Below are 24784 nucleotides of genomic sequence, written 5' to 3'. Positions count from 1 at the left end.
AAAAATGGTTAACAATAAAACACAGTAAACGGTAAAGTATAAAAAATTGCATACCTGAAAAGCAAACATGATAAAACATAATAACAATAAAACATTGCAGAATAGAATACAGTAAAAAAGAGCAGAACAATAGAGAGAGAATAGAGAGAGAGAGAACAATAAAACGACAACTATTTTTTTTTATTTTATATATTTTTTTTTTTTTTACACTTTTTTTGTAACTAACTTTTATAACTGTAACCGGTTCCAGGTTCGGGTCTCTCAAAATGCGATGGCATCTTGGGAGACCCTGTGAAAGTGTGCCTAGTCTGTGCAATGCTGTACCCTACACTAATACTCAACTAGTGAATGGTAGCGTTCAAAACATTCACCAGTGCAAAGACCAGGATTGTCAGGACAGGAGGGACAATAATAGCGGGTGTCACGCCTATATCAGCGCTTGCTGCAGACACGACATCTTTTTTGGGGGGGTTTTTGGGTAGGGGTACTTGGGAGGACATAAAGAAAATGCCTCTCATGCAGCCGACTGCATTTGGTTGGGGATCCCAATTAGGATTGGCGAATGCAGCAGGAAGGGCACTATGGGCACGACGGGCCTGTTTGTCTTCTTCTTGGTGGCAGCGGGACACTACTTGTGCTTGCCACCTCACCAGCTTGAACTGCACTTATGGGACTCGCCACGTCACCAAGTGTTACTGCAGTGCTGGTTTGACTACGACCGGGGTGTACTAGGCCGCTGGCGCTTGCCAGTTCACCAAAACGCTACCAAAAAAACTGTTAGCGATCGCAGGGATCAGGCCTGACTCTGCGAACGCTGCAGTTATGCGTTTAGTGTTTTGTAAGTGACAGTGATCGATCGATACTGCACTTGGGTGGGCTGGGCGGAGGGGCAAAACGCAGGTGCTAGCAGGCATCTGGGCTGATTCCGCTAACACTGCGTTTTTGGGAACCCTAAACTCCTGGGGACACTAGTATAGATCTGATCGGATCAGATATTGATCCATTCAGATACTATACCACTAAGGGAGGTGTACGGTGTGTGCATGGGTGTTAGCGGTGCTTGCGCTAACCTGACGCTGCCTGGGGCTGGTGCTGGTGCTTGCCAGTTCACCAAAATGCTACCAAAAAAACTGTTAGCGATCGCAGGGATCAGGCCTGACTCTGCGAACGCTGCAGTTATGCGGTTAGTGTTTTGTAAGTGACAGTGATCAATCGATACTGCACTTGGGTGGGCTGGGCCGGGCGGAGGGGCAAAACGCTGGTGCTAGCAGGTATCTGGGCTGATCCCGCTAACACTGCGTTTTTGGGAACCCTAAACTGCTGGGGACGCTAGTATAGATCTGATCGGATCAGATATTGATGCGTTCAGATACTATACCACTAAGGGAGGCGTATGCTGCGTGCGTGGGTGTTAGCGGTACTGGCGCTAATCTGACGCTGCCTGGGGCGACGCATATCACCGCCGGGCGATCAGGGGGCTAAACCTTTATTCGGTAATAAACGGCGGGTGCCCTGACACTATAAAAAATAAACGAACTAACCAGCGTCACCCGTAACAGTTATACGGTGATCAGTGGTGAAAGGGTTAACTAGGGGGCAATCAAGGGGTTAAAACCTTTATTAGGTAGTATATGGGGGTCCCTGTCGCTATAAAACGCTGACGGCGAACCTAAATATTTACGTCCCTAACTAGCGTCACCAGCGACACTAATACAGCGATCAGAAAAATGATCGCTTAGCGACACTGGTGACGGGGGGTGATCAAGGGGTTAAAACTTTATTAGGGGGGGTTAGGGGGTACCCTAGCCCTAAAGGGGGCTAACCCTAACTGACCTAACACAGTAACTGTCACAAACTGACACCATGCAGTAATCAGAAAAACAAAAAAACAAAAAAACAAAAACACTGCTTGGTGTCAGTGTGACAGGGAGGGGTGATTAGGGGGTGATTGGGGGGCGATCGGGGGGGGGGGATCGGGGGTGTTTAGTGTGCCTGGCATGTTCTACTGTGTGTGTAGTGTTTTACACTCACATTCCAGTCTTCTCTCCTCAGCGCCGGAACGGAAAATACCGAGCCGAGGAGAGATTACATAATTTCCTTTGCTGCTGTTTAGCATACAGCAGCAAAGGAAATGATCTGATTGGCCGGCGGCGATCGCGAGGGGGGGGCCACGAATGGATGGCCTCCCCCTCACCTCCGATCGCCGGGGGACAAAAGAGGACCGCCTCGGGCACCGGGGGGGGGTGTCCGATCGGACCCCCCACCCGTGGGAGGCAGATCACGTGTATGTACGTGATTTTGCCTACCCGTGCCGCCTTGCCGACGTACATTGGCGTGAGGCGGTCCTTAAGTGGATATGTCTAGTACACACAGGCCAAATGTTGGGTGGCTTCTGCCGGTTCAAAAAAAAAAAAAAAATGACATTCGGCCCCTGTGTACTGCAGCGGGTCTGACAGAAGCTGTTTGGCCGGCTCCTGTCACTGTACTAACATTGGATAGTTAGTATAGCGGCACCTCCTGAGCTGTGAGGTTTTATTTGTTCAGCCCTACTGGGTTGGACAAAAAAAAACCCAATATTGTGTACCAGGCTTTAATTGAACAAGCTAAAGTTAAAAGCTGATTGACTACCATGCACAGCTGCACTAGATTCTGAGTGCTCCAGTTTTAATAAATACCCCCCCCCCCCCAAAAAAAAATACAAGCAAAACATTGTTTTTATAGATAATACATCATATTATATATAAATAATATCAAAGGATTACTTAGCCTAGTTGGTACATCACACCTACCTGTGAACATATAAGATATATTATGTAGGCAGGCCCATGCTGATGTCCTCTGGGACACAGAATTAGCCCTGACTTGCACTGCATGCTGGTTAGAGTAGTTCTTATGAAGGATACATGATAAATCACACTCTGTTGCAAGGATACTTTTACACTTCGGGACTACAAGCCACCTTGAAAAGAGAATAAATATTAGCTTGAGATGAAACAGATACCAGATACAGTATATAAAAAAAATTACTGTAGCACAACTCCCTGCAGGAGCTGCTAGTAACTGACTCTCCTACTCCTGCACAGACAGTCAACACGCATTCTCCACTTGCATCCAAACACAAGGAGTCAGTCCCTTGGCTTTGTTTTTATGTTTCATTAGGGGTAACAACTTAGATAGGGTGAAGGGCTATATGGGATGCCCAACTTAAGTGGTTGTAAAGGCAGAAGATTTCTATATCTTTATGCATTCTGTGCATTAAGATAAAAAGCCTTCTGTGTGCAGCAGCTGCCCCAGCACCCCCTAATTACTTACCTGAGCCCCATCTCTATTCAACGATGTCCACGAGTGCCTCGGCTGTCCAAGACTTTCCCTCTTGATTGGCTGAGGCACACCAGCAGCCGTGCCATTGGCTCCCACTGCTGTCAAATAAAGTCAGTTAGCAAGTCAGGAGAGGGAGGGGACGGGGCCAAACTGGGGCTCCGTGTCTAAATGGACTCAGGACACGGAGCTGCAGCTCGGGTGCCCCCATAGCAAGCTGCTTGCTGTGGGGGAACTTGACAGGAGGGAGGGGCCAGGAGAGCTGAAGAGGGGCCAGAGAAGAGGAGGATCCGGGCTGCACTGTGCAAAACCACTGCACAGAGCAGGTAAGTATAACATGTTTGTTATTTTTATAGAAAAAAAACTGAGACTTCACAATCACTTTAAGTCAAAGAACAAAAACTTCCTCCCTATGTACAAGGTTATGAACTGTGCTCCTTTCCGGACACTTGACAGTCTGTCGAAGAAAAAGGACTAAGAAATCTGTCCCTTAGAAAGTAGCACAAAATGTTGTAGGTTGCATAGAGGAGTATCTCCAACTGCACCACTGACCACAGGAACCACCAGCCCGCTACTGAAGATCTTCCAGGGAAAGGGAAAGGGAAAGGAAAGATTAAGCACAACGCAGTCTTCCAGAAAGGCTTGCTACATATGGTAGTCTTTCCCCTTGTAAGTCCCTGACTGTGCTAATGTATTCACACTGTCCTCCTTGCAAACTGCACTGCTGTCAGGATCCTCCCAAGCCAGCCCAAGCCCCAGCCCCAGGCAGAGCCCTGGCAGGGGTTCTCCTCAAGGGCCACTGACAGTCTCCTTAGCACTCCATCTTCCATCTGACTCCCCTGCAAGCATGACTCATCCATATTTAAGGGTTGGCTTAATCACCATGCCAGGCCCACCCCCTGGGGATTGGCCAGACTCCCCTATGTATGCAGATCAACACTCCTGGCCTCCGCCCTCCAGCTTCTAGAAACTTCTCCAAACAACCAGAACCAGGGGGAGGCACCAGACCCCTGCCTGTATGAGTCATCCTAGCCCAACCTGCAATAAACTCTTGACCCAGATTCAAGACTCATGTAACCATAAGCCAATAAATTTGCCTGCAATATTCTAGTAGCACACTAGAGGGTGCTACATTACAAACATAGGTTTATGACAGAGATGTTATTCTGCTTGAAGGCATCTAGGGTTGCACTAATGGCAGGGATCTCGTAGAGCAGATGCTCATTCCCGTGCAGCAGGTGTTCATTCTTATGCGCATGTGCAGGATCATGAGCATAGAAGCTTAACAAGACGGGCAAGGACTAGAATGGACACATGGATAAGCAATGGCGCATAAGTGGGGGCAAGTGCGTGTACATGTAGGTGTGTGCACGCCCCCACAAATCATGGCGCCAGCAGCCTATTTAAACTGAGAGTCTGCCTGACCTCAGAGCTGTATTGTCTTCAGCTCTGGTTCCTGTGTTCCTGGTTCTTGAAAGTCTGTTAGCCTTGTTCCTGACCCGACTGCGCAAGAGGCCACCCTCGTCATCTGGCATAGTCTGCCAAGTAATTTATTTCACTACTACACATTCTCCCATTTGTGGCCAGGGCAGTTATACTTATACCAAAACTGTGTTTTATTGTTAATTAACAATGTTATTGTTGTGTTAACCATTTGTATTATTAAATAAAAGTTGTTAGCCCAATGTATGTGTATTTGGCACCTTAAAGCAGCTCTTCAGCTTCTGCAGCATGACCCCTCCTCTGGTCCCGAGCATGTTGGGTCCTGTTTTTTTTCAGTTTATTTACCTTTTTTTAAAAAAGCCCTTCACCTTTCCCACTTGCGCACCATTTGCCTAGGCAAAGGCGAGGCAAATCCTTCTATTAAGTAAAGGTGAAGAGGGTGGGCCTTGCAGGGCGTCATCTAGAGGCATGCCGTCTGAACCCGGAACAGCCAGCAGCTTCTCGATAATTTCAGACCAAAACTTGGCAGCGCGCAACTGAGCGTTGCCAGTAGATAAGAGGACTGGATGTCTTTATGGACCTTGCTTTTTTGCACTAGTCCAAATCATTTGGTGGAGGGGGGATTTTGGTGTGGGGTTGTTTTTCAGGGGTTGGGCTTGGCCCCTTAGTTCCAGTGAAGGGAACTCTTAAGGCGTCAGCATACCAAGACATTTGCACAATTTCATGCTCCCAACTTTGTGGGAACAGTTTGGGTATGACCCCTCTCTGTTCCAACATGACAGCACACCAGTGCACAAAGTAAGGTCCATAGAGACATGGATGAGCGAGTTTGGGGTGAAGGAACTTGATTGGCCTGCACAGAGTCCTGACCTCAATCCGACAGACCACCTTTGGGATGAATTAGAGCGGAGGCTGTGAGCCAGGCCTTCTCTTCCAACATCAGTGCCTGACCTCACAAATGCACTTCTGGAAGAATGATCAAACATTCCCATAGACACACTCCTAAACCTTGTGGACAGCCTTCCCAGAAGAGTTGAAGCTGTTATAGCTGCAAAGGGTGGGCCAACTCAATATTGAACCCTGTGGATTAAGACTGGGATGCCATTAAAGTTCATGTGCGTGTAAAGGCAGGCGCCCTAATATTTTGGTAATATAGTGTACCTTGGTCTCTAAATGCATCCCTGATTAAAGGTCTCTTTTTAAATATGATTATATAACAAAACTTAAAGGTACATGTCTTCATTATGCTGACACATAAGTCTTTTTCACAAGACAATACACAGTGACTGTATAGTCCAGCATTTCTACAATTACCTTTCATAGACATACAGCCTATATTTGACAGTGTAGGTTACATTAGGAGGGTTTTCAGGAGATGGCAGCCATGTCAGGAAGAGACTGAAGTTTCTGGATTCTGTTGTGACGTTCAAAGGTTTATAAAGGTGGCCTATAAGGAAGAATGTAAAAATGTATCACGATAAAAAGGAATTGTTTAATCTTAAATGCACATGCACAACAATGAGCCTTTGGCTTTGAAGGCCTTTTTGAAAATGCTAGTTGCCTGGCACTCATGCGGATCTAATGACTTTAATACTTGGAGTCCCAGAGTTGGGAGCAGGTCAGAGTGAAGTTAGAAGTCTTGATTTATTTTATCAATGACTGAGTATTCAAGCCACTGGATCAGCATGACAGATAGCTAGTATATTCAGAATGAAAAGCTAAGCAACAGCCTCTACATCTCATAAGAGAGCAATCATATTAGTCAAGACAAGTCAGGTAAATTTCCATCCCTAAATGTGAACTCGAATTTAGCAGCATTTGTAACACTAACGATGTGAGAAATAAAAAAATTGAAAACACATACTTCTAGGGAAAATAACTTAAGAAAATAACTTAATAAAATAATTTAAGAAATGTCACTCCCCACAGACACTTCTCGTTGCAGTAGATGTTGAGGTGCTATTCAGCTCTATCCCCCATCATCTGGGGATAGCAACGGTCAAACATGTTATATCCCAAACCCACAAAGATGATTGGAAATTTAATGAATTTGTGCTACAGTCGTTGGAATTAATTTTTAGTCACGTTTTCTCTATTCATGGCTTCCACTTTCTCCAGGTGCAGGGGGTGGCAATGGGGACTTGTTGTGCCCCATCCTATACCAACCTGTACCTGGGGGAGTGGGAGCAGTCTTTTCTGGCTGATGAAGCTCTGTCGCCCTTAACGAGCCATATAACAGCTTGGTTTCATTATATTGATGACATATTCTTGTTGTGAGAGGGCTCGGTAGAAGATCTGATGAACTGTATGTCATATATGAGCAATAACAATTTCAATTTGAAGTTCACTATGACATATAGTGCAACCATAATTACATTTCTGGATATTTCCATTAAAAAAACAATGATGGCAGCCTATCCAGTGGGCTTTATCGGAAGCCCATTGCAGGAAATACCATCTTACACGCCACAAGTTCACATCCACAATCCCTGATACGTTACATTCCCTACAGTCGGTATCTGAGAATAAAAAGAAACTGCTCCAGTCAGAAATCTTTTCTTTAGGAGGCAGGGGAGCTGAGAGACAGACTCCTCTTAAGAGGATACCCCCCAACCTGTCTGAAGAATGCATTTAAACAGGCTAAAAGCCAAACAAGACGTGATCTTCTGTTTCCTAAGAAAAAACGGAAAAACCACACACGACTCGGATTATCACCAAATACAATAAACAACACAAAGCCATTAAAGGAATCATTGAGAAATTCTGGCATCTGTTATGCATAGACCCCTGATCTAAACCGGATTCTCCAGCAATTACCTATCGGAAAGCTAAATCACTAAAGGATCAGTTGGACCACAATGAATATGTGGGCACTTTCAGACGAGATCCTTGTAAAAGACTAGGCACCTTTACTTGTGGGGGTTCAGCAGCAGTGAGTTTAGCAGTGGTGCCATGGGTGCGTTCATCTGGGTGGGTGGCCCCTCTTGAGTCCCATCTGGCACACGGGGGCTTCCCATACGTGTGGGCGGCCTTACTGCGGCCCAAGGGGAGGAGGTGGCATGGCCTTGCTGTCCAAGTCTGTGACCGGGATGGGTGGGCTTCCCTTCTCTCTCACGTACATTTACGGCAGCATGTTGGCTCCCCTGTGCAAATCGCCGTACCTGTACGTCGGCTTTAAGAGCCATAGCAGGCGCACGCACACCTGCTGCACAGCGGGGGGACCCGATGCATGTGGCCATCCATGTTTGCAGGCACGAGAGCCAGAACGGAATTTGTGTGTGTAATCCCTGTTCTGACAGGAGAGGAGAGACAGATCTGCTGTTCCTAGTAATTAGGAACAGCGATCTGTCTCCTCCTACAGTCAGTACACTGCCCCCACAGTTAGAAACATACATGAGGGAACACATTTAACCCCTTAATTGCCCCCTAGTGTTAACCCCTTCCCTGCCAGTGACATTTACACAGTAATCAGTGCTTTTTTATAGCACTGATCGCTGTATAAATGTCAATGGTCCCAAAAAAGTGTCAAAAGTATCCGAACCGTCCTGCCGCAATGTTGAAGTCCTGCTTAAAATCGCAGATCGCAACCATTACTAGTAAAAAAACAAATAATAAAAATGCCATGAATATGACCCCTATTTTGTAGATTCTTTAACTTTTGCGCAAACCAATCAATATACGCTCATTGCGATTTTTTTTACCAAAAATATGTAAAAGAATACATATTGGCCTAAACTGATGAATACATTTGTTTAAAAAAAATAATTTGGGGATATTTATTATAGCAAAAAGTAACAAATATATATCTTTGTTTTCGAAATGAACGCTCTTTTTTTGTTTATTGTGCAAAAAATAAAAACAGCAGAGGTGATCAAATACCACCAAAAAAATCTCTATTTGTGGTTTTGTTGGGTACATCACACGACCGCGCAATTGTCAGTTAAAGTGATGCAGTGCTGTATCGCAAAAATTGGCCTTGTCATTAAGGGGCAAATCCTTCCGGGGCTGAAGTGGTTAAGGCAGCGGCCCTGAGCTGATGGGATGCTGCTGCCGGGACCTATGGAAATGCCACTCTGCCACAACCCGCTGTAAAGGTATGGACATTACACTGATCCCCACATAGGACGGCTGGGCCTTTCTGGCTGTATTTAGCTGAACGGCCGCATCCTGGAGGACACCGTTGCACCGATTGGGTGGCATTTGATAACCTCATAGGATATAGATATCTGTTGGCTTCAAAACCTGAGATCCATTCAATAATTGATTTTTCCCTTTTTCCTTTTGTCCCATACCTCTAGACCATCTCACCTTTTTTAGGGTGAAGTTTTTTTAACACCACCCTCACCGCGGCTGTGGGTTCCTTTGGTATCCTTGTGTTGAATCTTGGGGGGGCCCAAATATCCATCTCCCTCATCCCTTTGGGGTTTACTGAACTCTTCCCTATATGGCGTGTCATCTCTGTTGCTGGACCAAGCACATTCTCTGACTGTTCTCCTGGTATGTTATTGTTCTGATGCCCTTTACTCTGTGTCTCCCTCCCTTTTATTTCTCATGTAGTTAGTGTTACAAATACTGCTAAATTCGAGTTCACATTTAGGGATGGAAATTTATCTGACTTGTCTTGACTAATATGATTGCTTTCTTATAGAATAATACTCTTTGTCATCCGCTATGTATAAACCCCCTGATGAAGGGACTCATTGTTTCCAGAAACATGCTGGGTACATAGGCTTATCATTAAGAACGCCACAAAAGTCATCTTCTTTATGTGTATTACCATTGTTTTTATTGGTGATGTATACACCTGTTTTACCCATTTGCAATAAAATTTGTTAAATTTTACATATATCTGTGTTTTCATCATTGCCTTTAAAGTCCCACTAGTACCGGGGGGTACTTGTCACTGTTTGTTCATATATCAAGGATGTTGGCAACAACACATTGATTAGCCAGGAGGTCATTTGTTTTCCTCTGTCTATTGACACAGATAGCAGGACTCGGCCCTGCCCCTTGGCTCCCGCATCATTGGATTGGAACCAATGACTGCTCTGCTATCAATCTATCCAATCAGGACCAGAGAGACCGGCTGGAGCTGGTGTGCTCGTCCCCGTCGCTGGAAAGACTGGGTTCAGGTAAGTAAAAAGGGGGCTCGGGGGTGCAGCTGCATCACAGGAGGTTTTTCACCTTAATGCATAGAATAAGGCCTTAGGGCTCTTTCAAACAGGAGGTAATGTTTACTGTCCTCTGAAAAGTGATTTCTTGCGGATCGCTTGCAGATGGTGGTATAGCAGCATCTGACAGGCGTTCAGGAGGTGCTACTGCCACTTCCTGATGCCTGATTTATTTATTTTTTTATTTTTTATTTAATTACCAAATGTCAGTTTTACAATGCAGAACCGTACCGCAACTGTAAGCCAAGTGTTTGGCTCACAGAAACGATGTGACCCTATTAATCTCAGTAGGTGAGTTTGACTTGTGATGCCACCTATCAAACTCTACAGCCGGATTTAAGATTTCTGCAAACTCGTTACGTGTATAGTCCAGTCAGGCTGTAATGTTAGAATTCCAGAAGGCGGTAAAGCTGCTGTTCAGCCACCTGCTAATCCCCAACTCCGGCTGCCAGTGTGAAAAAGCCCTTAAATAACTTCTGAATTCAAGCACACATGAATAAACTTGGTATAAGCCTCATTATATTGTGCAATGAAAGGAACATGCAAAGGAATACCCTCACCGAAAGCAAAGTAACAATGCACTCACATTGTGTGTGTGTTTACCTAGTAAAGCAAAGCAATGTGTGCCAAGGTTACCTCCAGCGAAATGTTCTTAGTTTTTCAGATTTCATTATAGACAGGTTTGTTTTAAAAGCATCACACGTCTCACACAAAACACATTTTTTGTCTGCTATACTGTATACTCGACTGTCTATGTGTTGCAGCACATATGTGGTAACATTTCATATACATATATTTCATATTATTATATACATCAAAGTTATCTGTTATCACTAACCTGTGAAGGTAAATGTTAACTTGTGGTTTGCCACATCCTGTAGCCTGTGACATACCTAGAAGCACACGGAGCTTCTATAAGACCTCAGTTCAGGGCATGCGTGGGGGGGGGGGGGAGAGGTTAAATTTCACTGAAAAAAAAAAAAACTAAAAGTAAATAACCCGGTAGACCTTGTAGACCTGTTTTAGATCTGCTCCATGGCTAAGAAGTTATTAGGCAATCACGTTGGTACATTCCCGTCGCCAAGTAATAATATGGGTGAAGTAGGGAATTGAGTATACAGTGTGTTGCACCCATTTCAAAGAAAATTCCCAGCTTAACTTACCAACCAGCCTGCAACAAATCGAATCGTCCTGTCTAAGGGCCTGTTCACACTAAAATGCAGTGCGAGAGAGCCACGTTCCCGCACAGTTTCCCGCAATGCGTTTTCGATCTGCTGTGAGGGTCTGTTCAAGTAAACGATGTCGCAACCGCACCAGATCGCATGGTACAAAAAGTACCGTTCAATGCAGTTGCCGCATGTTTAAAAAAGTAGCGTATGCACTGCGCTTGGTGCAGTGCAATTTTTAGCCCCTGCAAAATGAATGGGGCTGAAATCACACTGCACAGAACTGCGTGTGAAGCAGTAGCTGCCCGTCCATTAAGGGCACAGGGGCGCTGCCCCCCCAATCCATGTGCCTGGCCCCTAATCTACATGCAGGGCGCCGGACGCTTGGATTCCAGTGGAGTTTTTTTTTTTTAGAACCACGTGATTAGAGCCAAAGGTTCTAACTGGCTTAAAAAAAGGGTGGGCTTGGGGTGCAGAACACTGCACCCTGAGCCAATCCAGTTGTGTGACAATAGCAAATTAATATTCGCTACTGTCTTCCTGACTCTCCCCCTGGCCTATCTGGAAGCGTGTGAGACCCGATTGGCCGAGAGGAGAAGCGATCGCATTGGCCAAGGGAAGGAAGAGGGAAGCCGCTGAGGAGGAAGCCGTCGTGAAGCCCCAGATGCAGAGAAGGAGGAGGAGGTGCAGGAAGGAGCCAAAGCTGTATGTTAAGGTGGTTATACATGAATTGAAAATATCGATCCACATATGGGCAGGCTGGTTGTACAGAAGTCAATCTACCAATCGACTTCTGTACAACCAGCCTGTTGGGGTTTTCCCAAACCATCAGTGCCGCCAGCTATAGCTGCCAACACTGATCAGCGTTTTCTGATGGCGGGGAGGGCTCCCTGGTGTCAGAGCACAGTAGTACAGCAGGAGTGATTCCCCCAGCCATCTCAAATATGTGGATGGGGGAACTGGGTAATTTTTTTTTGATCATCCCACTTGTTGAGTGGAAAAAAAAAAAAAAGATTAATGTATGGCCAGCTTTATTGTGAGAAATAAATACAAGCAATATATCACACAGAACTGGTAGGTAGTGTGTGAGTCAGCGCTCACTGGCAGCTATAAGGTGAACCATAAGGGATCAATAACAGGGAGGGGGGTGGGGAACAATAAGATATACCCAATATGAATTAATAAGAATTAGTCCATACAGTCCATAGTAGTAAGAGATATCAAGGAGAAGTCCACAGGACAGATGGATCCACAGGTGGATGGGGATTGCACACACAGTCACCGGAAGCTCCTCAGCAGAATATGGGAATTCCCTCAGACAAACAAAAACAGCAGAAAGAGGGCGCCTGGGTCAGAGTAAAAGCAAGTAACACTTTATTCAGATACACTTACATAAAAGTATCTTGTAAGCTGCACACAGGGTGGATGTGGATCACCTATCAAACAATCAGCCGTCACAAGGGATGTGAAGACCACTGTGGGGATAACGCAGACCTGCCATATGGAGGTATATAACCAGCAGCGTCTCCAGTTCTCACACTTGCTCTCAGAGCTAGCAAGAGACCAAATCAGGATGGGGGCGGGCCGCAACGCCTTTCCGAGGTGCCGCCTCCTTCTTCAGGCAAACCCGCCCCCCTCTGGAAAATTTATAATGTCAGGACAGAATAAAACAAAAAAAAACACCCAATCAGTACAGAGACTGGGTGTGGCCAGTCATCCAATCAACAGGGCTATATTGGCCAACTTTTTTAGCTGTAATCCAATCTCCAACATGTATAGCTGTCATAGCATGGCACAAGTGTACCTATAGCAGAGCGGGCAACAAGCTTAAAAGTATATCAAATAGAATAAAGGAAAATGGGCATGATTATAAAAAATCCTTAAAAATGATAAAAAATGTCATCTGATCCAAATGAACAGCTGCATAGTAACAGTAGTTACAGAAAAGGGCGATGAATATATACACAGACTATGAGGAGGGAGCGGTAGGAAAAATAAATAAATAAATAAAAGGGGGGGGGGCAGTAAAGGATAGAGGGGGAAGTGGGATGAGGAGACATACTGTTAGTTGTGAGTAAAGATATAGGTCTCATAGAATTGTGTTGACTTCTATCTCCTCGTTCAAACCCCCCAGGCGCCAGAGAATTCAAGGTAAAGATCCAGTAGGTTTCCCTCAGCGTAACATCCGGAACCTTTCAGCTTGGAAGTCACAAGTCACTCCCAGACTTTTAACCCTTCAGTGGATTTATTATGGACATAAAGGAAGTGCCTAGGGACGCTATGTTCATCTGATCACTTTTCAATAAGTCTCCGATGTTGCCCGAATCTGGCCCTTGCTGTACAAATAGTGTGGCCTACATATAGGAGGCCACAGGGGCAAGTCAAACAATATATAACAAATTCTGTTGAGCCACTGTAGAATTGCTTGATATGTTAGCTTTTACCTGAATTATCTTTAAAACTCTTCTGGCGGTGCTGGAAAAACCAGCACATTTTACATCTGATTTTTTTACACTGAAACATACCCGTCAGATTGCAAAAGGTGGTTAATGTTCTGACTGAAGGAGTACATTAAGGAATCCTATGGGACTACTATATTTTTCACACTTCTAGCTTTGTGATAGGTGACCCTTGTGCCGCGTACACACGAGTGGACTTTCCGGCATTCTTGGTCCGGCGGACAATCCGACCGTGTGTAGGCTCCGGCTGACTTTTTCCCAAGGAGGAGCCTGCAGAAGAACTGGAACACCGGGAGAAGAGGCCAGAGAGAGCGGAGAAGAACCAACCGGACGCCGGGAGAAGAGGAACCGGAGGGACCCCTGAAGCCAGAAGAAGACCCCCGAAGCTGGAGGAAGACCCCCGAAGGCCGGAGGAAGACCCCCCTGGAGCTGTTTAATAAATTATTTTAAAAACCTGTGTAGTGTGTTTTATTATTGACACTTTTTTCCCTAGGTGAATGGGTAGGGGTACCATGTACCCCATACTCATTCACAAAGGGTGGGGGGCCGGGATCTGGGGGCCCTCCTATTATAGGGGGCTCCCGGATTCCGATAAGCCCCCCACCCGCAGACCCCGACAACCAACGGCCAGGGTTGTCGGGAAGAGGCCCTTGTCCTCATCAACATGGGGACAAGGTGCTTTGGGGTGGAGGGGCCCCGCAGGGCGCCCCCTCTCCCAAAGCACACACCCCCCATGTTGAGGGCATGCGGCCTGGTACGGTTCAGGAGGGGGGGGCGCTCGCTCGACCCCACCCCCTTTCCTGGCTGGCCGGTCTGCGTGCTCGGATCGGGGTCTGGTATGGATTCTAGGGGAGACCCCACGACGTTTTTTTGGCGTAGGGGGTTCCCTTTATAATCCATACCAGACCCCAGTGGCATCTTTTTGTGTTGATTGTGATACTGGGTAATGAACTTGACCTTTGACTTAGTAACAGAAGTTGTTGGTTTGTCCTGATTGGTGATGGGGGCTTGGCAATCCAAAAAGGCTTTATGAACTACATCAGCGTTATATCCCTTGTCCATAAATGTATTTATTAAAAGTTGCCCTTGTGCCTTGTAGTCACTGTCTAGTGTGCAGTTCTTTCTCAATCTACAAAATTGGCCCTTTGGGATATTCTGCTTCCATTTAGGGTGGTGGCAGCTCGCAAAATGGAAATATGAATTTCCCGCTGAGGGCTTGAAATGTGTCTTATGCCCCATACACACAATAGGATTTTCCTATGGAAAATGTGTGATAGGACCTTGTTGTCGGAAATTCCGACAGTGTGTAGGCTCCATCGGACAGTTCCCATCAGAATTTCCGTCACACAAAATTTGAGATCTGGTTCTCAAATTTTCCGACAACAAAATGCGTTCACGTAAATTCCGATCATGTGTACACAATTCTGACGCACAAAGTGCCACGCATGCTCAGAATCAAGCAGAAGAGCTGCTCTGGCTATTGACCTTTATTTTTCTTGGCTCGTTGTACATGTTGTACGTCACCACTTTCTTGACTTTCGGAATTACTCTGCCAATGAAGTGGGACATCTGTGCAATGTATCAACCTACTACAGCAACACTGATATTTTACAAGAACAAAAGTGCGTTTAAATTGGTGGCAAAATGACAAAGCGGCTGGGGATTTCCTTAATCGAAACCAAACAGATCAGAGTTGGAGCTCAATCTTGTGTAGCTCTAGAATTCTATGTATACTGCCATAGAGAAGAGTCAAATTACGATATGTATTTGTCTACAATCTTCAACTTTACTGTTCCTGAAATCTGAAGCTCAGGTGTGGAGGGAATTCAATCAAAGCATGTCCGTATTCCATAAGTGAGTTTGGTTTCCTGTGATGTAAGAATGTTTTCTAGGTAACACCTGCACACACACCTTACGTTGCTAGAAATAAAGGTAGGATGGTCTGAAGAATGTCCTACAGACACCAAGTGCATTGATGACAAAATGTAAATTTTGTGTGTATTTGTATATGTACATGAAATATCTGTAGAGCTATGAAAAACAAGAAAAGTATTCTTAAAATCCTGCAAAAGCTCCTAGCCATTAAGATTGTGTTTAAAAAGGTGATACTAATTGTATCGGTATAGATGACTTTCATGACAACGTCATTGCAGACACACCTTAGGAAGCTCATATCTATCTTATCAGTGTGCTATTATAACCTTTGCTCATCTGACATTCATTGAAGCTAATTCAAAGGTCAAAGTAACAATAAAGAAGAGAAAAAGCATGCAAAAAAGCCCAAAAGCGTTCATATTTATCAGATAAAAAGAAAGTAACAACGCACACTTTTATCACTTGAACCAGCGCACATTAGACCACGGTGATCAGTTCAGAGACAGCCCAGTGGCAGTACTAGGGAAGTTGTGGAGATTGCTTTCACTACTGCACATTGGGACCCAGGGTCGGATCCAGAGGGGGGGGGAATGCAACGGGGAAATTGCCCCTCCGAGAAAATAATACTGACTCCGAGGCTCCCTCCCTGCGCCATCTCACCGCAGCAAAACTAATAGGGAAGGCTGTAGGGGCATGAGTCCCGGATGGAGAGGTGCGCTGTACTGTAGTGCATCCGGAGACCCACGGGGAGATCACAAAATCTCTCGTGAAGTTGAATAAAAGTGTTAAGACCGCCGCCACTGTCGCGGCTGCCCTTAACACTTTCATCACTGTGGTTGGCAAGTCTTACTTCTTTCCTACCTCCTCAGCGTTGAGACGAAGTAGCATCATTTAATAGGTCACTTCCTCCCAGCCGCATAGGAGGGAAGAATAGTGACACTGATAGGATTACATTTCCAGGGAATGGCATTCCTTGCAGGTGCCGGACAAGTTTAAAAATAATTTATCAGAATAAAATTGGGGTGTTTTGAGAAATGTATGACCAAATTACCCAAAAGTCTTCTATGATGATCCTGGCTGATCATCATATTGCTTATATTATAGGATCAATTGTTATACTATAATCTGTGTCTGCCTATGCTATAAAACATATGCTTCTATCTAGCTAACAATGGGCCCAGTTACACAAGCTAGACACTCAAGTCTTTTAGCAAAGTTTTATTTGTAATGCAATTTTCTCTGCGACGCTCGAAACTTCACGAAAAGACTTTAGCGTTGCGGCTTGTGTAATTGTGTAATTGTGCCCAATATAATTATTTCAGCTATATGGTACCTTCTGTATAAATTTGTTTAAATCATGGTAAATACTTTTTTTTTTTTACGTAGACGTAATGTAATAATCTAATATGGCATTATAAACGTGTCACTGTTTTAATCACTTACCAGCCGCCTTCCGCATATATACTGCGGCAAGGCGGCTTGACTGCGCAATCTGACGTACCTGTACGTCGGTCTGTGCATGAGATACAGTGAGCACGCGTGTGCCCACGGGTTCGGTGGACTCAATGTCCGCCGGCCACCCGCGATCCCAGTACACAGAGGCAGAACGGGGATCTTGTAAACAAGACGGATCCCCGTTCTGACAGGGGACAACATTGAGATCTGCCGTTCCTAGTGATCAGGAACAGCGATCTCTGTGTTGTCCCAGTAAGCCCATCCCCCACACAGTTAGAACACACCCAGGGAACACAGTTAACCTCTTGATTGCCCCCTGGTGTTAACCCCTTCCCTGCCAGTGTCATTTATACATTGATCGGTGCATTTTTGGGGGTCAGATTTGTCCACTGCATGTCGCAGTCCTGCTAAAAATCACAGATCGTCGCCATTACCAGTAAAAACAATAAATAAAAATAAAAGTCCATAAATCTATTCCCTATTTTGTCTACAAAAAAATATGTAGAAGAATACATATCGGCCTAAACTGAGAAAAAATTATCTTTTTTTTAAAAAAATGGGGATATTTATTATAGCAAAAAGTACAAAATATTGTGTTTTTTTCAAAATTGTCGCTCTTTTTTTGTTTATAGCGCAAAAAATAAAAACTTCAGAGGTGATCAAATAACACCAAAAGAAAGCTCTATTTGTGGGAAAAAAAAGACGTCAATTTTTTTTGGGTGCAACGTTGCACGATCGCGCACTTGTCAGTTAAAGTGATGCAGTGCCGAATCGCAAAAAGTGCTCTGGTCAGGAAGGGGGTAAATCCTTTCGAGGCTGAAGTGGTTAAGATGAGGATCCGACTTGGACACTACTTCCATTAAAGTGTATGTAAGTGAGGTAGACGTCGTATTGATGTAGTACAGGAACCTTTTCTAAAGTCTGAGCAACTTCAGTAGTGCTAATTAAGACAGCTCTCTTTGACTAAAATGGGATTTCACATGTCATGTGACGTGGAATCTCACAAGTCGGATCTCAAGTCGTGGCAGAGTGAACGGAGTGCTTTTTACAACCCCACACACTCTTCACTCATGGATCATACCGAAGAATGGTGAATCACTCATGCAGTACCTGAACAAGTTCATCGGGCATCCAAGGTGAAGCTACCAAAATGCGCTCAAACCCCCCCCCCAAAAAAATGTGTATATTGGCTAGCCCACTACCCAATGACAGTCACAGGATTACCACCTTTGGGGGAGGGTGAAAGTGTTACAGCATGGTTAAATTATTGTGATTAAGCCATAACATAATGATTAACAAAATACATTCTTCCACCTAGGAACTAAGGTATCGTAGGCTACTTTCACACTGAGGTAGGCGCTGGCGGTAAAGTGGCGCTAAATATATTTAGCGCCGCTTTACCGTTGTTTTAGCGGCGCTATTCGGCAGCTAGAGGGACGGTTTTAACCCCCGCTAGCGGACAAAAAGGGTTAAAACCGCCCGCAAAGCGCTGCTGCAGCAGCGCTTTGCCAGCGAGTTTGCAGCGCTGACCCATTGTTTTCAATGGGAGGGGGCACTTTAGGAGCGGTAAATACACCACTCCTATAGCGCTGCAAAGATGCGGCTTGCACCGCTCCAGTGTGAAAGGCCTCGGGGGCCCCATTGTTTTCAATGGGAAGGGGCACTTTAGGAGCGGTAAATACACCACTCCTATAGCGCTGCAAAGATGCAGCTTGCACCGCTCCAGTGTGAAAGCCCTCGGGGTCTTCACATTGGAGTGAATTGAGCGGCTCTTTCAGGGCGCTATGCAGGCGCTATTTTTAGCACTTTAGCGCCTGCAAAGCGCCTCATGTGAAAGCAGTCTTATAACTGACCTAAAGAGAATAGTTTATTCTGTCCCTAAATAAATTATGTTTCTGACACCAAGCTCTATAATGCAGGCCTACAAAACAAATGAACACATTTTTTTTTTCAAGTTTCCATGTGAACGGCTGAAAAATAGAAAAAAAAAAACAAGGAAAGAAGGCGATGAGGAGGCTCTCGGAATGTAATTAACAGGGCTCTGCTGTCCATGTGAAAGCTGTCCTCTGCAATCTGTCCTCTGCACTCTGTCCTCTGCACTCTGTTTATCACAAGTTTCTAATAAAGGTTCAGGGACAGCTGGGACACAAACAGTGAAGCCCTATTGATTACACTGGGAGAGCCATTTACCTCTGAGTGTCACTGATGTGTATTTTGACGGACCGGTCTTGCAGAGGGAAGGAGACAGCCAGGAAATGGAGGCTTCCATCAAAGCTGCACCCTTCCCACCACAGTGCCCAAGAGCGGTGACTCTCCTGCCTCTGGAAAGGGCTGAGCTTAAATAAATGTGATGTTTGAAATGTACAGATCTGTTTTCTGGTGCACAAGTTATATAAACAACCACAGAAACAGGTTTGGCAGACCTCAGACCACACAAAACGAAAATATCTTGCATTTCAAGATGACGTAGAACTTTTCAGTCCTGCTACAGAAGTATTCCAAGCTGTTCTGTGCAATATTATAACCAAGGCAACACAAATAAAGGGTAAGTGCGTGTTCATTGCAAAATTCTCACCTGTCACCCCACTCCCTTCAAGGCAATTTTGTATGATTAAGCCCAGCGGGTGAAACATGTTAGAGAGGTGGTGCTGGGGACAGGACCATGTGCTTAGGCTTGTCGGCTGATTATAAGTGAAGTATGGCTAAAGCTTGTTTGGTCATATGTCTTATGTGGGTCACAGGAGTGCACTTACTTTTGCCCTTCTGAGACCCAGAATCAGCTGACAGTGGGCTAAAGTCCACTGTTGGCTGACGACACAGAGCTCCTCCAGACCTATAGAGAATCCAGACAATAATGTTGGGATCCACCCAGATTCCTGTCCAGTGAGTGCTGGAGGGGCAGAGCAGAGAGTGGTGAACGAGAGTCCCCTCTCTCTCTGCTCAGAGCAGACCCGAGATCTGAGCGATCATAGGTCACGTAATCGCTCAGTTCTTGGGCTTGGAGGCGGCGGGCCCAGCTACAGAATCGGACCGATGCTGCATCCATGTTCTGTAGGTGAATGTTTGTTTTTTCACTTCCTGAACTTCTCATTTAAAGATTAAAGTTTTGCCTATGAAGACAAAATCTGTGTGTGGCTTTTCTTTTGGATTTTACCTATTTCATAATGGGTTATATTTACTTGACATGGAGCTCCCAGCTCCCAAGTAATTTTCATTGTGCGGATTTGGAATGCCCAGGGCTGCCAAGCTTGGCTACAATATCTTCCTGGTCATCTATTAAGCATAAACAGCCCAGACTCAGCTTCATGAGAAGACCCATTCACAGTTTGTCAACATCTTCACAGGCTTGTTACTTAAAGAATAACTAAACGTAAACCTTTTTTTTGTTTTTGGATAGAGTGGAGAGGGATTGGAATGCCTGTCAGTTTTCATTGCTCTCTGTGTCCTCGTTAAGGAGATTCACCCTCTCTATTTGTCCTGTTTACCAATATCATTGAAAGTGAAAGAAAAAGAAAATCCCAAATTTGGGTTGTCCCCAGAAAAGTAATAGAGGGGAAATCTTCCAATGGGGACACTAGTTTTAGTGATCTGGGGGTCCCCAAGAGATTCCCTGAATTTGCAGGGATTTCCTCTCACTTCCTGTTTTGGCAATCGAACAGGAAGTGACGGCGAATCTCCCCAATGGGACAAAGATGGCAAACAAAAACCTTACAGGGGTTATAGCCCTCCCTTAGTCTATCCAAAATGAGAAAAAAAAGTTTTGTCTATAGTTCTACTTTTAAGTCTAGCCAGACACAAAGCAGGACTAGCAAGATCTAAAGATTGGCTGGTGAACTTTGGGCAGCCACACAGTGAAGATTTCTGGTAAGCTCCATTTCAGGTAAGTATAACCTACTACAAAATTGTTCAGAGCAAAGAATGGGCCAGAAGTTGATGCTGCACTGAAGGCCTGCAAGCGCTTTTTTTACCGGTGATGTTTAAAAACACATCCAGTAGTTTTAAATTACTTGGCGTTGTTTTAATATTAGCTCTGCATTGGTCCAAAGTAGACACTTGCTTTTTCCACCAACAGTAGATCATTCTTTTTCAAGGGATTGCAGAATGAGAACTTTAGGATCGATTTTGTCTGCAACTTTTAATACCTTAGCTTTGAATTGTGAAAATATGCTTAAAATGCATTTAAAACACAAAAAAACAAATATGTGATGTGGAAGCTTACCAATCCCTATATGTGGTGGCTGCTTAGTTTTCTTTTTTTTTTATCGTTGTTTTCGCCTGGTGACCCTAATGCCGCGTACACACGATCGGACTTTACGGCATACTTGGTCCGGCATACTAGATTTCGTCGGACAATTCGATTGTGTGTGGGCTCCAGCGGACTTTGCTTTCTCAAAAGTTTGACGGACTTAGATTTGAAACATGTTTCAAATCTGTCCGACGGACTCGAGTCCGGTCGAAAAGTCAGCTCGTCTGTATGCTAGTCCGACGGACAAAAAACGACGCTAGGGCAGCTATTGGCTACTGGCTATGAACTTCCTTGTTTTAGTCCAGTCGTACGTCATCACGTGTCTCTCCCCCCTCCCACTCTAAGCATTGTAAGTGTGATCTCTCTAACTGGTCCAGTTGTAGTGAGATAGCTACAATTTACAATCTCAGCAGCATTGGCAGACTCTCCTTGATCCAAATGACACCTTCCAAATTGTAGAAAGCATTGAGCAGAACAGCTTGGTCAAAAAATCATAGTATGTCCAGTTCCATCAATTTCAAGTGCCCAGAACAAAATCTAAAGACACACTGAAAAGAGGTTGGGATTAGCTATACAAAGCACCTCTTAGCTAGTGAAGAAGGGACAACATTATTTAAAGGCAAACAGACAATGCATGTGTAACATGATAAGTCCACAGGAAGTTACAAGGACACCAGATTTCTGGCATAATCACTAGGTATTTTTCTGCCCTTAGTTGTAAATGTAGTTAAAGTAGTTGTAAAGTCATAAGGTTTTTTATCCTAATGCATACTATACATTAAGATAAAAAACCTTCAGTGTGCAGCAGCCCCCTAATACTTACCTGAACCCATCTTGATCCAGCCATGTTGCAGGAGTTACAAGAAAAACAGAAATGGAAGGCGCGCACACCTAGTGCATTACCAGAGATAATTTAATAATAAGAAATTTTGGCATAAAAGTGGGTACTCACAAAATGCAACTGACATAAGGCCAAAAACACAGTGTATGGACATGCACAGAACACGGGGTACAGCTAAAGTGTTTTTCGCACCCCCTTCCTCAGAGCTAGGCTAGTCTCGTACACCATGGGCAAGCGCTTTTATGGGAATGATGGAATTGAAATTGTATGTCAAAGAGAGCCACGCCCTCAAAGGAGCAGGAAAGAAAAAAACAGTTCATAAGAAATTATTAATAATAATTAAAAAAAATTATATATATATATATATATATATATATATACATAGTTGCACTAATGTAAAAACAACAGAATCCATATCAAAAACCTATAACCAAAACAAAAAAACTCCATCATAAGTACACAAACAGGGCCGGACTGGCCTACCGGGATACCGGGAAATCCCCCGGTGGGCCGGCTGTCTGGCTGCCCCTGGTGCCGCTGTGAGGGCAGCGGCGCCTGGAAGAAACATGGCCGCGGGGCCGCCAGGCTGACATGCAACTGCGCATGCGCTAGCGCTATTCTCGGAAGTGTGTACGGGCTTTCCCGAGCTAGCCGTGCTCGGGAAAGTCCGTACACACTCGGCAATTCTCGGAAATGCGGGCGCATGCGCAGTGACGATGGCGCCGAGCGGCGCCATTTTTAAGAGTACCGCAGCGAGTACTTGTCTGGTGGCCTCTTCCTCCTACTCCCACTGCAGCCTCTGACCTCCTGCCCCCACTGCAGCCTCTGACCTCCTGCCCCCACTGCAGCCTCTGACCTCCTGCCCCCCCCTGCAGCCTCTGACCTCCTGCCCCCCCTGCAGCCTCTGACCTCCTGCCCCCCCTGCAGCCTCTGACCTCCTGCCCCCCCTGCAGCCTCTGACCTCCTGCCCCCACTGCAGCCTCTGACCTCCTGCCCCCCCTGCAGCCTCTGACCTCCTGCCCCCACTGCAGCCTCTGACCTCCTGCCCCCCCCTGCAGCCTCTGACCTCCTGCCCCCCCTGCAGCCTCTGACCTCCTGCCCCCCCTGCAGCCTCTGACCTCCTGCCCCCACTGCAGCCTCTGACCTCCTGCCCCCCCTGCAGCCTCTGACCTCCTGCCCCCCCTGCAGCCTCTGACCTCCTGCCCCCCCTGCAGCCTCTGACCTCCTGCCCCCCCCTGCAGCCTCTGACCTCCTTCCCCCCCTGCAGCCTCTGACCTCCTGCCCCCCCTGCAGCCTCTGACCTCCTGCCCCCCCTGCAGCCTCTGACCTCCTGCCCCCCCTGCAGCCTCTGACCTCCTGCCCCCACTGCAGCCTCTGACCTCCTCCCCCCACTGCAGCCTCTGACCTCCTGCCCCCCTGCAGCCTCTGACCTCCTGCCCCCCCTGCAGCCTCTGACCTCCTGCCCCCCCTGCAGCCTCTGACCTCCTGCCCCCCCTGCAGCCTCTGACCTCCTGCCCCCACTGCAGCCTCTGACCTCCTGCCCCCCTGCAGCCTCTGACCTCCTGCCCCCCCTGCAGCCTCTGACCTCCTGCCCCCCCCTGCAGCCTCTGACCTCCTGCCCCCCCCTGCAGCCTCTGACCTCCTGCCCCCCCCTGCAGCCTCTGACCTCCTTCCCCCCCTGCAGCCTCTGACCTCCTGCCCCCCCTGCAGCCTCTGACCTCCTGCCCCCCCTGCAGCCTCTGACCTCCTGCCCCCCCTGCAGCCTCTGACCTCCTGCCCCCACTGCAGCCTCTGACCTCCTGCCCCCCCTGCAGCCTCTGACCTCCTGCCCCCCCTGCAGCCTCTGACCTCCTGCCCCCCCTGCAGCCTCTGACCTCCTGCCCCCCCCTGCAGCCTCTGACCTCCTTCCCCCCCTGCAGCCTCTGACCTCCTGCCCCCCCTGCAGCCTCTGACCTCCTGCCCCCCCTGCAGCCTCTGACCTCCTGCCCCCCCTGCAGCCTCTGACCTCCTGCCCCCCCTGCAGCCTCTGACCTCCTGCCCCCACTGCAGCCTCTGACCTCCTGCCCCCCCTGCAGCCTCTGACCTCCTGCCCCCACTGCAGCCTCTGACCTCCTGCCCCCCCCTGCAGCCTCTGACCTCCTGCCCCCCCTGCAGCCTCTGACCTCCTGCCCCCCCTGCAGCCTCTGACCTCCTGCCCCCACTGCAGCCTCTGACCTCCTGCCCCCCTGCAGCCTCTGACCTCCTGCCCCCCCTGCAGCCTCTGACCTCCTGCCCCCCCCTGCAGCCTCTGACCTCCTGCCCCCCCCTGCAGCCTCTGACCTCCTTCCCCCCCTGCAGCCTCTGACCTCCTGCCCCCCCTGCAGCCTCTGACCTCCTGCCCCCCCTGCAGCCTCTGACCTCCTGCCCCCCCTGCAGCCTCTGACCTCCTGCCCCCCCTGCAGCCTCTGACCTCCTGTCCCCCCACCGCAGCCTCTGACCTCCTGCCCCCCCTGCAGCCTCTGACCTCCTGCCCCCCCCTGCAGCCTCTGACCTCCTGCCCCCCCCCTGCAGCCTCTGACCTCCTGTCCCCCCCTGCAGCCTCTGACCTCCTGTCCCCCCCCTGCAGCCTCTGACCTCCTGTCACCCCCCCCCCCCCGCAGCCTCTGACCTCCTGTCACCCCCCTGCAGCCTCTGACCTCCTGTCATCCCCCCTCCACATCCCCCCTCCCCATCCGCAGCCTCTGACCTCCCCTGTACCATCCGCAGCCTCTGACCTCTCCTCTACCATCCGCAGCCTCTGACCTCCCCTGTACCATCCGCAGCCTCTGACC

At 47.1% G+C, this 24784-nt stretch overlaps 1 protein-coding gene across 1 annotated transcript in view; it reads right to left on the bottom strand.

Moving 5' to 3' along the window:
* Positions 1-24784, bottom strand: part of IFNLR1 (interferon lambda receptor 1) — a 92713-nt gene that overhangs the window by 55589 nt on the left and 12340 nt on the right. Inside the window, exons 2-3 of the mRNA XM_073615486.1 lie at positions 6076-6208; positions 2790-2959 (exon numbers count right to left, since the gene is read on the bottom strand). Of these exons, the coding sequence (XP_073471587.1) occupies positions 2790-2959; positions 6076-6208 (303 nt within the window). The remainder of the gene's footprint in view (positions 1-2789; positions 2960-6075; positions 6209-24784) is intronic.

Source organism: Aquarana catesbeiana, linkage group LG02, assembly GCF_042186555.1.
Source record: "Aquarana catesbeiana isolate 2022-GZ linkage group LG02, ASM4218655v1, whole genome shotgun sequence".
NCBI classification, from domain to species: domain Eukaryota; kingdom Metazoa; phylum Chordata; class Amphibia; order Anura; family Ranidae; genus Aquarana; species Aquarana catesbeiana.
Note: the sequence above shows the minus strand (reverse complement) of the source record. Positions and strands in the feature narration are given on the sequence as shown.